At 35.6% G+C, this 13,111-nt stretch overlaps 1 protein-coding gene across 3 annotated transcripts in view; it reads left to right on the top strand.

The window, feature by feature from the left end:
- Positions 1 to 2,301: 2,301 nt before the first annotated feature.
- The window catches only part of LOC306846676 (protein EFR3 homolog A-like), a 72,358-nt gene continuing 61,548 nt past the window's right edge, over positions 2,302 to 13,111 (top strand). For all 3 annotated transcript variants that reach the window (XR_013782098.1, XM_079380217.1, XM_079380218.1), the window contains exons 1-2: positions 2,302 to 2,383; positions 2,598 to 2,706. Coding sequence is in view for 2 of the 3 variants with exons in the window: in XM_079380217.1 (XP_079236343.1) it covers positions 2,697 to 2,706 (10 nt within the window). In the remaining variant the exon portion in view is untranslated. The remainder of the gene's footprint in view (positions 2,384 to 2,597; positions 2,707 to 13,111) is intronic.

The following is a 13,111-nucleotide window of genomic DNA, read 5'->3' as shown; positions in this document are numbered from 1 at the left end:
TTTAGGTGCAATCACTGCATTGCGTGTGCATGCAATATTCAAATAACGACAGCACTTTACTGAATGACTGGCAATACCAGCTGCCATTTGCGCGCGCGCGCACACACACACACACACACACACACACACACACACACACGCACACAGCTAAACCATTACTCAATCAATCAAACTGCCCAAACTTTCATGCTTCATTAAACCACCAATATCAATGAGGCAGAAAACATTGTGTGTGTGTGTGTGTGTGTGTGGCCACAGGGAGAAATCATATCACACAAATTTGATGGAGATTATTGGTGAAATAGGATTATTTGGCCAGCATTTCAGTAATTATTATGCAAATGTTTGCATCTGTAGATGCCAGCACTGTATCAAACCAGTTTGTGCACCAGCATTGCTGTTTCCCTTAGCACATTGTGTTAAACATTTAAGCCATGATACAATGTAAACACACCTAGTTACAGAGAATTGCATGCATGAGAAAGTGAGTGATTGAGACTGCATGTGTGCGTTTTTAGTGTTTTAACAGATGTTTGGATAAATTGGAGCTTAATCACACATAATTCCTGTAAAGCAAAGGTCTTATCTTAATACTGTGTATTCGCGCTCTCTCTCTCTCCATCACAGACACACATGCTCAGGTCCTCATAGCTTAGGCTGTTTGATTGGATGGTTTCAGCTTATCCTAATATAATCCAGTTATACACAGGAGGTCTGACACAGGCAGACATTACTGGGCTTTGTATTATTATTCATTATGACTACTGTAAATGATCGGATTCTGCCCATAATGTGTCGTAATGAAGTGGCAGGTTTTTGTAACAACAAAGACATCAAAAGCCAGTTGAAACAAACCCCTTCATTGCATCAGTAATATCTTTAAAAATTAGTATGTAAAGGGTTTTCAAACCTAAAAAGAGTTTGTTGCAACTTGGTACATGTGCTCGGATGTTAAGGTCAGGCAAATTCAAAGAAATTGTTCACCTGAAAATTCAAATGATAGTTTACTCATATTTCATGTCATTCTAAACCTATTAGATTCATTCTTCTGTGGAACAGAAAAGGAGAAATTATTAAGACTTCAATGTAGACATGTGACGCTCTCATTCAGTTACAATGAATAGGAACCAAAGCTTTTATGGTTAGAAAAAGGTCAAAAAAGCCTCATAAAAGTGGTTCTTATGACTATATTCCAAGTTTTCTGACTGAAATGATACACTACCAAAATGTAAAAGTTATTCACTGATAATCTTTCCCTTCAGTGGACCATTAACTGGTGATTAGCACCAAATAATTAGGCTATGTATTGAAGTTGAACTTGAGAAGGCAATCTATCAAATTCCTGAACAAATAAGTGAGAGCAGTTTTATGAACCGGATTAAATGCTTAATTGACTCAAAAAATTATTTTGAATATGAATTTGAATATAGCAAAACTGGGTCCTGGACTGCAAAGTAGTGGAAGTGGGTCCGTGGAAAATTGTAGAGAATATACTAAAAAAGTACAAATAAATAAATATTTAAAAAAAAATCAACTAAATAATAAATATATAATATAAAATGAATAAATTACATTCAAAATAAACAAATAAATAATACACCTAACAGCACAGTATAGTGAGCAAAACAATAATAATGTAACAAAAAATAAAATCTATTCCAAAAGATATTTTACACATATTTATAATATTAATTTTTCACAATGTAAATTGGGTTTTTATAAATGAATATAGCTGCCTTTAAAAATTTAGGATGGGGATCCTTTGCATGAGGATTATCATAACTGGGGGTCCATGGCACCTAGAAGACTGAAAATCCCTGGAATATTATGATGACATTATGATGATTCTACAGCACATTTAATACTTTTTTTTGCTGCTTACAAAGTCCAGTTCATTGTACTGGCATTGGAAAACCAAGCAACATAATGTCTCTTGTAGAGTGCCATAGAAAAAAGACAGTCATTACAGAGTAAAATGATACAAGTTTAATTTTTTGGTTGATCTACTTTGAGAATTGAGAGTAAAAATAATATGGCCACATGCCATGCAAAACTCCGAGAGCGGTAATAGCTCTTTTAATGACTTTTTATCCACCCCCACACACCCACACACACGAGAACAGTTCATTAACCTAAATCAAAAGCAACTGAGATTGCCCTGCTTATTAATTTTAGAAGCTTATTATAATGCAATATAACAAAGCAAAAAACTTCTTTCTTCTACCCACCTGTTCCACTCAGTGAATCCCCGCAGCATGTGCTGTGTTTTTGTTTTTTTCAAACGCTCCTCTCTCTTCTATCACTTCCGTGTTGGTGTGTCCCGACGTCACGCGGAATGTGAAGCAGGAAACGCGGATGTGTTGCGCTTAATCTGCATCTACAGGTATTCACACACAACTCTCTTTCTTTACTTTTTTCATTCTTAACAACACAAGACGCCGTACTGCCACTTTTAATCATGTGTTTTTATAGCCGTCAATTTAAGCTCAGTGACGGGTTATGATAGGATTCGCTTAATCCGCATGTATGTGTGTGTGTGTGTATATGTATGTATGTGTGTGTGTGTGTGTGTGTGTATTTGTATGTGTGTGATCCAGACGTGTTCCGATCCATATGTCGACCCCAACCCCCTTTTCAAGCTGATCTGATCCAAACGCAGTGCATCGGACGCGGGTTGGACGGAACCGAGTGGAGGAATGCCTACCGGTAAGAGCCCGAGCCCAAAGCCGAGCCGGTCACAGCCTCAGCCCTCTGTCATTAAGACTGTTTATGCTACAAATGTTGTGCTGCAGTGTGCATGTGAGAATGAGTCAGTGTCATTAGCCTACTGGGGTTCTGCTGATCTCAGCTCTTCACTGCTGCTTCTGCATCAACAGAAAAGCACAAAAAGTGCTATATGGTATTGCCATTGTTTTGGTATTCTCTCCTTAAGTAACTAGGTACATAAAAAATGCTAATCATTCAGTAGTACCATGGTATTCCCAGCGTTCCCACGGTGTTTTACCCATGATCCCATGCAGGACAATGAGTCACTTCAGACTCTGTTGAGGTGTTGGCACTGATGCCATAGACCTTGACAGCAGGTGGCACTGGCATGTGATTTAGTGTCAGCATAAAATCCTACTCAGCAGCAGGGTCCAAGATGGGTCTAAGATCCAACATCTTATGTAATGTATTTGGACGTCTCTGATTTTAATGTTCCTGAAAAGCTTATGAAAGTCTCCTGCAACCAAGAGAAATTGTTACGCTTCATTCTTTAGTGTTATTTTAGAATCAGTTGTAGTTTTTATTATTATTTTGAATTAGTTTTTGTCACATTATCTGTTTATTTCAATTGGTATTTAATTTTCAGTTATTTTAGTATATCAAGTTAAACTAAATAATAAAAAAAAAATCCTTATTTAACCTTTTTTTTATTATTTCAAGTAATGAAAGGTTTTTTTTTAATGGTTTTAGTTTTGTTTTATCTGAGGCATCACTATATGACACGTGGGGCTTATTGATTGATTTATTTAGATGTTACTATGGTTGGTGTTGTTTAGTCTTATTTGATTTTGTCAGCTATTTAAGCTGATATTTGGGATATTCTTTACATTGGACTTTGTTGTGGTTTTGATTTAGTTTAGCTTAGTTTGGTGGTCTTCTGTTGTTGTTGTTTTTTTGTGGGGGGGGGGGGGGTTATTGTGTTGGATTTAAAGTAAGTATGTAACACAATTGTGATATTTTCTCTTCTGTGGTGACACATCTGTTTGAATTCTACAGTATATTCTGAGTGAGCCATATTTGAGCTAAACTGATATGGGTTACATACGTTAAAAGTTGAATTTCTATACTTTTATTTATCAAGTTGTGACAACACCACATAGTAACAACTTCTTTTTGTATTTTATCTTCACATTCACATCACATTTCACATGTTTAGTTACCACAACGTAATCCTTCCCACTGTTAGCTGTGCAAATCTATCTTAACATTTTGTAAACAGTTTAAGCAAATTCTAATTTGTTTATTTGAGACATTTCTTCCACTGCACAGTATATATTCCCATGCTGTTTGATTCTAATGTTTTGATGTTGTTTATTGTTATTGGCTGCTGTTATGTTTGGTGTTTGTGAGATTTAGTTTGCATATAGTTTAGAATATACTATAGATTTATATGCATTTAATTTTCCATTTGTGGACGTTTTGGTGTTCATTAGGTGTTCATTAGCTTAAAAGATGGTTTTGGTATCATTTTGCATGTTTTTTGGATGTTCATCTTGATGTTGTTGGATTTACCATTTTTGGTATTGTTTTGTTATTAATCAGTTTCAAGACTGGTTTGGTGTTGTTTACTTGGCGATGGTTTTGGTGGTTTAGTTTAGCATGATTTTTGCCATTTGTTAAATTTGCCATATTATTTTTCCTGGTGTTTGGTGTTGTTTTCATTATTGCTATGTTTGATGTTTGTGATGTTTCGTTTCACATGTAACATAGTTTTTTGTGGCATTTAATTTGCCGTTTTTTATATTGTTTAGTGTTGCATTATTTCGTCAGATTGCGTAATGTGTAGTTTGACGCAGTAGACTAGACACCCCTGAGGGTTATTGCTGATGACGCTCTGCACTCAGAAGAGAAGTACAACAAACACACACACACACACACACACACACACACACACTCACTCACACAGAGAGTAGGGTGACCTCTTCACTGAAGTACAAACACAACTCCCACACCCCTCAGAGGGAGTCTGATAACCTCTCTGCTCTGACACACACACAGTCTATTTCTGGGCAGTCAGGACCCTGTAAGACAAGCCCTTTATCTTTGACATGGGATGAGAGAGGAAAATGGAGAGAAAAAGTGACTCTGTAAATGTTTTGCAGCTGCATTCACACTACAGGCCTATTTCCTTGACACAATATGACTTATTTTTCCCTGTCTATTTACATTAACTTAAGACATCACTGACTGTATTATTAATTAGCGATCTAACATATTATATATTTCATTATAGTATTATATTGCATGTGCTTGAATCTAAAATGTCTTGAAGAGGTTGACAAAGTATTGCAAAATATGGCACAGATGTCAGTTGTGTCGTGACATTACATAAATAACTGGTTCTTGGTTTCGTTGATTGCCCTGATAATATAACTCATGTGTAGGTCTTAGTATGCATTAACTAAACTTACTTGAGCGGCAAGTGATTTACGTCTAACCACTTATTATCATTAAATTAGGTTAAATTATTGAATTTATAAGAATACATTTTTATTCTCCTACAGAGGACTTGAGTTTGCACACCCTTAACAACAAAGTAAAAAGTAAAGTCGTGACGTATTGTCAAGTATGGTGACCCATACTCGAAATTGGTGCTCTGCGTTTAACCCATCCAAGTGCACACACACAGCAGTGAGTAGTGAACAAATGCGCACACACACACACACACACACACACCCGGAGCAGTGGGCAGCCATGCTGCGGCGCCCGGGGAGCAGTTGTGGGTTCGGTGCCTTGCTCAAGGGCACCTCAGTCGTGGTATTGAGGGTGGAGAGAGCGCTGGACATTCACTCCCCCCACCTACAATCCCTGCCGGCCGGGGACTCGAACTCGCAACCTTTCGATTACGAGTCCGACTCTCTAACCATTAGGCCACAACTTCCCCAGCGTTGGCAGAACTTAACTTTGGATATAGAAGTCATTGCCAAATTTTACAAATCTTACTCAAGTCCAAATAATCACATTTTTGGAATCTGGAGAGCATTAATTAAAAAAACAACAACAACAAAAAACTTTTATAATATTTTTTATTATTTTTATTTTATTTTAATTAAGAGTAAAACAATAATTATTATTTTAATAATAAATTAAATCGTATTTCTTATTGATAATGATAAAAATTGAGTTTTAATAGTTTACAGAGGACTTGAGTTTGCATACCCTCAACAGCTTCTGCTGGAAGTCATTGCTTGCTAGTTTGTAGTTTGCACACCTTGCTGAAAATGAGAACTACTGTTTCAATGTGATTTTGTGTCTTTTTGTTCTTTCAGCTAGGATATCTAAGCAGCAAGAGATATTAAATCTTTCTCATATTGCAGCAAAAATGACTATGTCAGATATTCACAATATGTACTGAATGGAATGTCAGACGATATTGACAAAAAAATCATGATTGGCAGTGTAAATGCTGATGAAATGTCTATGTGTGCAGGGGACAATGACCACCCTGCTTCTCTCTCTTTCTCAAGGATCTTTCCGCTCCTCTCTCTCTGAAGGAGCTCTCTGTTTATCTTTCTCTCAAGGATCTTTCTCCCTCTCTCATGGCTTTGAGATGATAATGTGCACGTTTGCAAAGCAAAGTTTGATCTTCCGTTTTGAGTGCGCCAGAGAGTTTGATCTGTTTTGAGTGCGCCAGAGAGTTTGATCTGTGTGTGTGTTTGATCTGTCATCTGTTTTGTATTGGTGTTCCTCGCTTTCCTATCAGCAATGTCTCATTAATATGCGCAGTGGACGACGTGCTAGTGAAGATTCAGTGTGAGGGAAAACATCAAGGGAAGGCGGCCGCGTGTGTGTTTTGTGTTGGTCAAGAGTGTGCGCGTGCATGGTGGCATTATTCGCTCAGATGCTCGTGTTGACACTGCGGTGAAATTTTCAATGTGCCAAAACACCAGCATCATCAGAATTAAATACCGCTCACCCCTCTGTCCTCATGCAGATGCGTGTGTGTGTGCGTGTGTTATAGAATATAGTTAGACTTCCTGCACTGTACAGAGAGAAAGATAGAGAGACAGAAAGAGAGCGATTGTCTCCCAGGTCCAGTGAGCAGACACAGACATGGACTCAGAGAACGCTGATGCTGGTAGGTCTGATCCGTGTGTGTTTGTGCTTGTTTTTTGTCCGCGTGTCCTTGGTTGCTTGATTTCTGGTCATTTTTCAGCATGTATAATATATAGAAACATTCAGATATACAGCCTGACAGTTGAATATATCTTAAAAGGCAAAATATTAGGTGAAAAAGCTTTCATTAGAATTAACAATTAACCGATTTATCGACAATGCTAATTTTTGGCCATTTTGAGATCATCGGCCAATAACAGCCATTTTGGCCGATTAATAGAAGTGGTAGTTTCCACTTTTGCCAAAGATGTCTGTCTGAATGTGTATGAGTGTCACGACAATAATTCAAAGTAGATAAGTTGATTTTAAAATTATTTAAATGAAATTAAATTTCATCTGAAGCTCACTCACAACATGCCAAAAATGTCCATCTGCATGTGCATGATTTTACCGGCGATATGTCAAAGTAGATTCATTTAATTCACATTTATTTAATTTAAATTAAATTAAATGTAAATATAATTTGAATCTTACAACACACTGTCAGCATGCAAATTAATATATGGGTTATATATTATATATATTATATATTAATTATATATATGGGTCATTGACATATAAGGATTTTTGACAGGCAAATTTTAAAATACAAAAAAAAAAAATAATATCTTCTGTAGTTGTTCAAACATTAAGAAGGTTGTGTACACATAAATTCATATTAAAAATTTTAATTAAGTGATTTTAGTGTTTTTTCATCTAGATGAATCAGCCGTAGCCTTAAAAAATGTCATGTGGTTTGTCTGATGTAGCAACAGTAACTAAGGGCGGGTCTTTGCTAAGGGTCAATTTAGAGTTGCTGGCTCAGGTTCTGAGATGAAATCATAAACATCTTTCTTACAGCAGAAAATTGCATATGGAGTTTGTGCTTGACTGCAGGGTCAGAATGAACATGCTGCCTATGGTGAGCGTTTATTTTACTTTGCTTGGCAGTGGAATCTGGTAAAATAGATTAAATTAGTTAAAAATAAATACATAATAAATTACTAATAAATGCATAGTTACCAACCTAAAATTAGATGCTCTAAATTCTTATTTTTTGCATGTTTTCTCATACTGTACAAAGATTACATGTAAACCGCTCGAAATTACCCAAAGTGCATAAAAATCTATTCCAAATGATATTAAAATAAAGTATTTTGTGTATATAAACCATTAATTGAATATAAAAGCACAAAAACGAATCTGGGACATATATCTATAATGGAAAACACTCTGCAGTAGTCGCACCACATGATATTTGGTCACACCACATGATATTTTCAAATTCAGTCAAAATTTACAAGCACAGAATTAGCCACCTAAACAAAACAAGCTAGCTTCCCACGAAAGGTCACTATGAAATTTATAATAAAAATAAATGCTTGTAAAAAATAACTTAATATTCATTGTTTTTTTGAGGTCATACCACATGATATCCACATGGGAACTACATACCAGCCATTAAAATGGTTATTTCGGAATGGAGTTACAATGGAGTTAAAATGGAGTTACAAACCTGCTTGATGCTTCTATGGGTCCTTGGCAAATTTTTATATGATGCAACATCCTATCTTTGAATGGATTTCAACATAAAAGTAACAAAATGGTAGTTTCTTGATGGTCGCACCACATGATATTTCATAAAATGGAGATTATCGGACATATAATGGTTATTGATGGAAATATAAATACAAATGCTTTGCAATTTTATATAGGATTACAAAACACTTTGGAAAACATGCCAAATAGTGCATAAAGTTGATCCGAATAAATTTAGGGTAATTTCAAAGATGTTTCCAAAACAACAGTTATGGCCGGATGGTCGCACCAAATTACAAAGAACTAATGTTTTTTGAAAAATTAAAGTTGGTACATATGTGGGAGAGATACTTATATATTGTATCTTTTTTATGCATTTAAACCAATCTTTAACTGAAAAATTTAGGCGTCACGTCATTGACCCATATATATATGATGTCATATATGACCCAAATGATATATATGTAGGGTACAATGGGGCTAAAGGCCCACCTTAAGAAAAAATGCGCAATTCACTGCACCTAAAATGTATAATTGCAGACAAAATATATACATTGTATTGAAAATTAATTGAGCAACAAATTTTGTGTGAAAACACGGCGTAAAAGGCACACGGTATTGAAACAAATACTTCAGCTCAAATAATGTTTTAGTTAATACTTGTTCAAAACAATCACTTTAGCAATGTTTGTACTATTTTATGCTTATTTTGAAAAATAAAAGAATTAATTTTTGTTCAATAAATATACTGTCATTAAAATATGGTAAAATAAAAATATATTTTAAAATACAGAAACAAAATCATTTTAATAAGTAAAGATTCTGAAAGTATTGAAGGAGATCCAATAATAATTGAATATATATTTACAGTAGTAACAACAAATTATATTTTATCATATAATATGATTAATATCATGTTTTTAAATATGATAGTTTCATTCTAAACATGGTGATCATCTCTAATAATCCATATATATATATATATATATATATATATATATATATATATATATATATATATATATATATATAAATGGATCTAGTCAACCTCGGTAATTGATTAGTTATTGGACTTAAAACAATGGCATGTAGTCCTTTTTTAATTAAAACCTATTTTAAAAATAACAAATTAATAGTGAATAAGTGAATAAAGGATAAAAAGTAAAAAAAGGACTGTTGTCCTTGGAGATTCATAAAATGCAAGTCAATGGCTACTGTCACGTGGAGAGTAGGGATGGGAAGATTCCCCGATTCGCTCGGTGCATCGGCAAAAAAAGTTAACGATGCGATGCATCAGTTTAAAAAGTGTGCATCGGCTACAAGTTGGCATTTGTATCGCGATGCATCGTTTCTAACATATTTGCATCGGTAAAAAATTATTTATTTAGATATAATACTAGTGGGTGCTGAGAAACTCTAAACTGTTTCTAAGCGTGTTCTCTTATCACCACTGCGCGTGAATATGACGAATCACAACAACACTGTAAAAACCTGACTTGAAATAACCTAACAAATCAATCGGGGCTAAAGCGGTTATAAACGACAATATAAGTTCACACAATCTAACTAATTTGTGCTCGCTTATTCTTAAGCAGCCCTTAGTGTCGATCATGGATCAAATCGGTCCACCATGGCAAACAGCGAATATATTTGTGCTGTTTAATGCATTTGAGACGTTGTGTTTTCCTCAGTGCATAACTGACATGTCACGAGTATATTTTTAATCTGTAAATGTTAGAAAGTCATGCAAATATATCTATTTTGTGGTCAGGAGTGGGCTTACGCGAATGCTGCTGCACGCTAAACAGACGGAGTGCAATAATTCTGAGTCAAATATGCATTTTATGATAGCAGTAACTGTAAAGGGACTATTGAAAAGGATAAATAAAATGTAAGCTAATACAGTCCTAATTACTAATTACTGAGTTCATGTGTGTTTCTTATAGCAGTTAAAATGTGGTTTTAATTTAATGATTTGAACTTTGTTTAGTGATTGTTAATGCTTTAAAGAACGATGTTAGATTGTAATGTTCTAATGCTATCTGTTCTAACTATAAAAGGTAGAGCTGTTATAAAACCAGAGAGAAAGGTTGCATGGATATGATAGTATGTGAGAGAGTCAGTGGTAATTTCCTATTGGTCAGTGAGCTCAGTTTGCCTGCCCTGAACTAGATTAGCTTTCCAGCATAAGAAGCCACAGTGATTGAGATTGAACTTTGTTAAATTTGCCTTATGGAACCAAATCATTTGACATTTGGATCATATTGCATCGAATCGCATTGTTGAATCGAATCGAATCGCACTGCATCATAATGGGGGTGAATCGCATCGCTAGCTGCTTCATATGTATCTTCAATGTATTGTATCGTTGGATATGCATCGAGATGCGTATCGCATCGGCCTCAGTCATGGAGATGTACATCCCTAATGGAGAGTCAAAAAAGCATATCAGGCAACACAAGATGAATACCTGTGGCGCCTGGCGATATATTGAGGTCTTACGAAGCGAAATAATGAGTCTGTGCAAAAAATATTATTACCTGTAATCCTCAGCTTGAAGGCAAACTGTGAAGTCTGATTCTTTTCAATGATCTGGTTCTTTCAGATGATAACATAATTACATTTAGGTAACTGTTTATTCTGCTCAGGGTGTCTTGTTCTCGGGTGATAAATTAAACCAGTCATAGCAAAGTTATTTGGCAACGAGCTATCTCTAGATATTGTTACCTGTACACAATTTTACATATTGCTACTTTAGCTGGATTTCTGCTCATGGTGAAGTGTGTAAACACTTTTGACATGAACCTGTTGCAGTGTATTGACATTGTGTGCATGAAATAGACACTGATGCAGTCAAAATGCTAAGAAGCACCAATTAAACGTTATTGTTTCGGTCAATGAAATTTATCACTGTATTTGCTACTTATCTGGTGGTAACCAACTGGAAGGACTCCAAATTATTTCAAATCCAAATTATTTAGGCTTAAACCAGTTTTAAAAACAACAAAAGAAGAGCAGTGTTTTTCCCCTTGCCAGTATTTATGATAGTATTATTGACGGGATAGTTCACCCCCAAAAAATCTATTATTTATTTACTCTCCTTTGTGTCTTTTCAAATTTAAACTTTCTTTCTACTGTGGAACATAAACGGTATGGAATGACCGATTTGGGTGATAAATGATGACCAAATGTATTGTTTGGATGAAATATAACTTAATATTTCACCAGCACAAGCATTTTGATCATTCATGTGCAGCCATGCCATGGGTCAGCTACCCTTTAGCATTACATTGACCATCCTGATCTGTAAATATTGGCTTCAGCCTTTGAAATTAATTAGAAGAACTATAAAGAACATGGAATAAGAGAGAAAAACGGGGATTATGTGTTTGAAACAGCATATTTACATACTGCCTGAGCAAATGCCATACATACTTCATGCTGTTTTCATAACCAATACACAGTATGCAGGCATGCATGATTTCGTTTGTAAATTATCGCTGCCTGCCGTGCTCCCAGATGTCAGTCATATTTTTAAAAGCTAGAAGTTTGGAGGCATTTGCAGTGCATTATGGGAAATAGTAACTGGGCTGATGATCTCGCAAGTGCACAGCAAATGTGCAGACGATGCACACCGTGTAAATGGTTGAATTTCACTCAAATGTAAAACTGGTCGGATGGTAGCACGAGATAAGAGGTTTTCCGTTTCTTTCGCTCTCTCTTCCATTCCTTTTTTCGCTCCGTATTGACTAGCTCATGCGTATTTTGTTGTCTGCCCTCCACTCCATCGACCCATGCTGGTAAATTTAGCACAGTGTGTGTATCGGTGTGTTTGGGAGAGTGTATTTGTATAGACTCTTACCTGTACTCTGTCAGATGGCAAAGGATTATGGGTTTTTACATCATAGACTTTGGTCTTTAGATTCAAATATGAACAGAAAGCCTGGTATATACACACACTAAAGCAAACATGCACAGATGAAAGGTCAGAGGGTAAACTCAAAGATGGAACATTCTAGTTAGAATATTTACTATATTTAAAATCTTGTGGCAGATCAAAACAAATATTTGACTGCAATGCTTAGAAAGTTGAATAAAAACAAATGTATTTTTTAACTTTCTTTTTTTTGATTAGTTTACTTCCCACCGGTTTTTTTGTGTTTATGTCCTGTGGACACAAAGGTCTTAAAGTTCTTCTTCATTATTATGCATCATGGTCTGTCTGTAAGATAGATGGTAATTCTGTTATGGCAGCTTTCTCTCTGGCTCTGCTCTCGCTCTTCAAACTCTTAAGCTATTTCAGGTCCTCATAAGGTTAAGAGGATTTTCTCTGCAGGCACTGAATCAATCTCTTCATTTCCCCAGACGCTCTCATGTTGGCAGTAATGGGGATTCAACAGGCACCAGTGGGAAGCAGGATTTGCACCCTGATCTGGGGTGGCCCGCACAGGGTGTGCGCCCCCTGCTGGCTGTGGCTGCGTCGTCTTTGTTATGAAATAGAGCTTTCCTCTTGGAAATGTAGATGAAGAAAACAACAACTTGATTTTGTTTTCAGAATGCCCTTGACATTAGTATTATTTATTTATATAGTCTCTTCATTTTAACTTGTTAACTTGTTTTGTGTTTTTTGAAAATTAAAAATGTAGAATCAAAATGGACCCACATTTGGAATTGTCGTTCAGTTAGCTGAATTGTCACTTGGCCTGTTTAG

This window comes from Barbus barbus (genome assembly GCF_936440315.1).
Source record: "Barbus barbus genome assembly, chromosome: 26".
Lineage (NCBI taxonomy): Eukaryota > Metazoa > Chordata > Actinopteri > Cypriniformes > Cyprinidae > Barbus > Barbus barbus.
This window is presented reverse-complemented; position numbering and strand designations above follow the sequence as displayed.